We start from the raw sequence: 2,303 nt of genomic DNA on the forward strand, positions 1-2,303 counted from the left end.
CTAAGATCCTGAATGGCCTCGATAAGTGCCCCTCGGAGCCGTCTCTTCTCCAGACTCAACAGCCCCAACTCTCTCAGCCTTTCCTCACAGCAGAGCTGCTCCAGCCCTCAGGTCATTTTGGTGGCTCTCTGCTGAACAAGTTCCAATAGGTCCATGTCCTTGTGCTGGGGGCTCCAGAGCTGGACACAGGACTCCAGGTGAGGTCTCCCCAGGGCAGAGCAGAGGGGCAGGGTCACCTCTCTCCATCTGCTGCCCACGCTGCTTTGGATGCAGCCCACGATTCAATTGGCTTCTGGGCTGCTGCTGCACATTGGTGGCTCATGTCCAGCTTTTCACCCACCAGCACTCCCAAGTCTTTCCCTCTCCAGTAAAGCCTCTCCCAGTCTATACTGATAGTGCTGGTTACCCTGGCCCAGGTGCAGGACCCTGCCCTTGGCCTTGTTGAACCTCATGAGGTTCCCCTGAGCCACCTCTCCAGCCTGCCCAGGTCCCTCTGGATGGGCTCCCATCCCTCTGGCATGTCAGCTGCACCTCCCAGCTCAGGATCCTCAGCAAACCTGCTGAGGGTGACTCAGTGACACTGTCTGTGCCACTGATGAAGATGTTAAACAATGCTGGTCCCAGTGTAGACCCCTGAGGGACACCACTCCTCACCATCCTCCATCTGGACATCGAGCCATTGACCATCACTCTCTGGATGCAACCATCCAACCACCTCCTTATCCATCTCACAGTCCACCTACCAAATCCACACCTTTCCAGCTTAGAGATTAGGCTGTTGTGGGGGACCCTGTCAAAGGCCTTGCAGAAGTCCAGATAGATGACATCCACAGCTCTTCCCTTGTCCACTGATGCAGCCACTTCAGTAGAGGAGGCCACTAGGTTGGTCAGGCAGGATGTGCCCCTAGTAAATCCATGCTGACTATCTAAGATTAACCTCCCTGTCCTCCCTATGCCTTAGCATGTCTTCTAGGAGGATCTGTTCCATGATCCTCCCAGGCACAGAGGTGAGGCTGACAGGGTGGTAGTTCCCAGGGTCTGCTTTTTTACCCTTTTTAAAGATGGGCAGGAATTCACCCTCTTCCTAGTCGCTCAGGACTTCACCTGACTGCTGTGACTTCTCAAATACTATGGAGATGTCTTCCCAGATGTTCCAGCCTTGGCTAGGACAAGCCAAGCCCCCTTCAAGCACTCTCCTAGTGACACAGGGACAAGCTATATCTAGTGGCAAAGAAAGACTTGGCCACAGCAAAGAGCTCCCCGGGATGACACCTCACGGACACAACCATGCTGAACACCCCACAACCCCCTCCCAGCCCAGCCCAACCTGCCGGGTGCAGAACCCACCTTGTTCTTGGTGAGGTACTCGATGTTGGACGACAGGTCATCCACCTCCATCTTCATCTCACTCTTCTCCTTCTCCAGCTTCTGCTTGACACGCTGCAGGTTGGCGAGCTGCGCGCTCAGCTCGGCCACGCTGTCCGCGTGCTTCTTGCGCAGCGCGGCCGCCGTCGACTCGTGCTGCAGGGTGGCCTCCTCCAGGTCCCTCCGCAGCTTCAGGAACTCGGCCTCCCTCTTCTTGTTCATCTCCAGCTGCGTGGCCGTGGCCCCCCCGGCCTCCTCCAGCCGCTCGCTCAGCTCCTCCAGCTCCCTCGACACCTCCGCCCGCTGCTTCTCCACCTTGGCCCTGGCGGCGCGCTCGGCCTCCAGCTCCTCCTCCAGCTCCTCGATGCGGGCCTGCAAGGACAGAGTTGTTCTGCCACTGGCCCGGCCCAACAAAAAAAATGATACCACCACCAGCAGGGAGATGTCCTTGTCTACAACACAGTCTGTGTATTGGTTCATTCCATGAATGATGGCTGGGGGTACGAACAGATCAATCAGCTGGGACAGAATTGACGCCACCCCCAATGATCCCACAAAGGATGTAACTCAGCCCACAACAGGGGGTACAAACAGAGACCTGAGGTTGCCCACAGTTGGCATGGGAAACAGCCAGAGCAGCAAGCTGAACACATAAGAGAAAGGTGCCAACATGGTGACTCTCAACCCATCAGCCCACATTCACAAAGGTCTTAAGCAGACCAGGGCCCAGCTCCAGGAGAGTCAGGAGGTCTGCCCTGAACCAGGAAGCTCTGGGGAGTGCACTCCACAGACAGACACTCCTGACTCCCTGCAAGTGGTCCCGGCTTTTATCCCAGAGAGGGACAAGAGTAAGGCCTGGGGAAGCTCCAGCAGCTTTGCTCCCACAATGGGTCAAATCCTCTGATGCTGGGGAGCAAAATGCCAACAGCCTCGAACAA

General features: G+C 56.6%; 1 protein-coding gene across 1 annotated transcript in view; it reads right to left on the minus strand.

Annotated features, from left to right (window-relative positions):
- Positions 1 to 1,347: 1,347 nt before the first annotated feature.
- Positions 1,348 to 2,303, minus strand: part of LOC103773000 (myosin-7B-like) — a gene marked incomplete at its 3' end in the record, with an annotated part of 18,383 nt that continues 17,427 nt past the window's right edge. The window contains exon 23 of the mRNA XM_008940352.1: positions 1,348 to 1,737. Within this exon, the coding sequence (XP_008938600.1) occupies positions 1,348 to 1,737 (390 nt within the window). The remainder of the gene's footprint in view (positions 1,738 to 2,303) is intronic.

This window comes from Merops nubicus, unplaced genomic scaffold (assembly GCF_000691845.1).
Source record: "Merops nubicus isolate BGI_N331 unplaced genomic scaffold, ASM69184v1 scaffold3385, whole genome shotgun sequence".
Classification (NCBI taxonomy): Eukaryota; Metazoa; Chordata; class Aves; order Coraciiformes; family Meropidae; genus Merops; species Merops nubicus.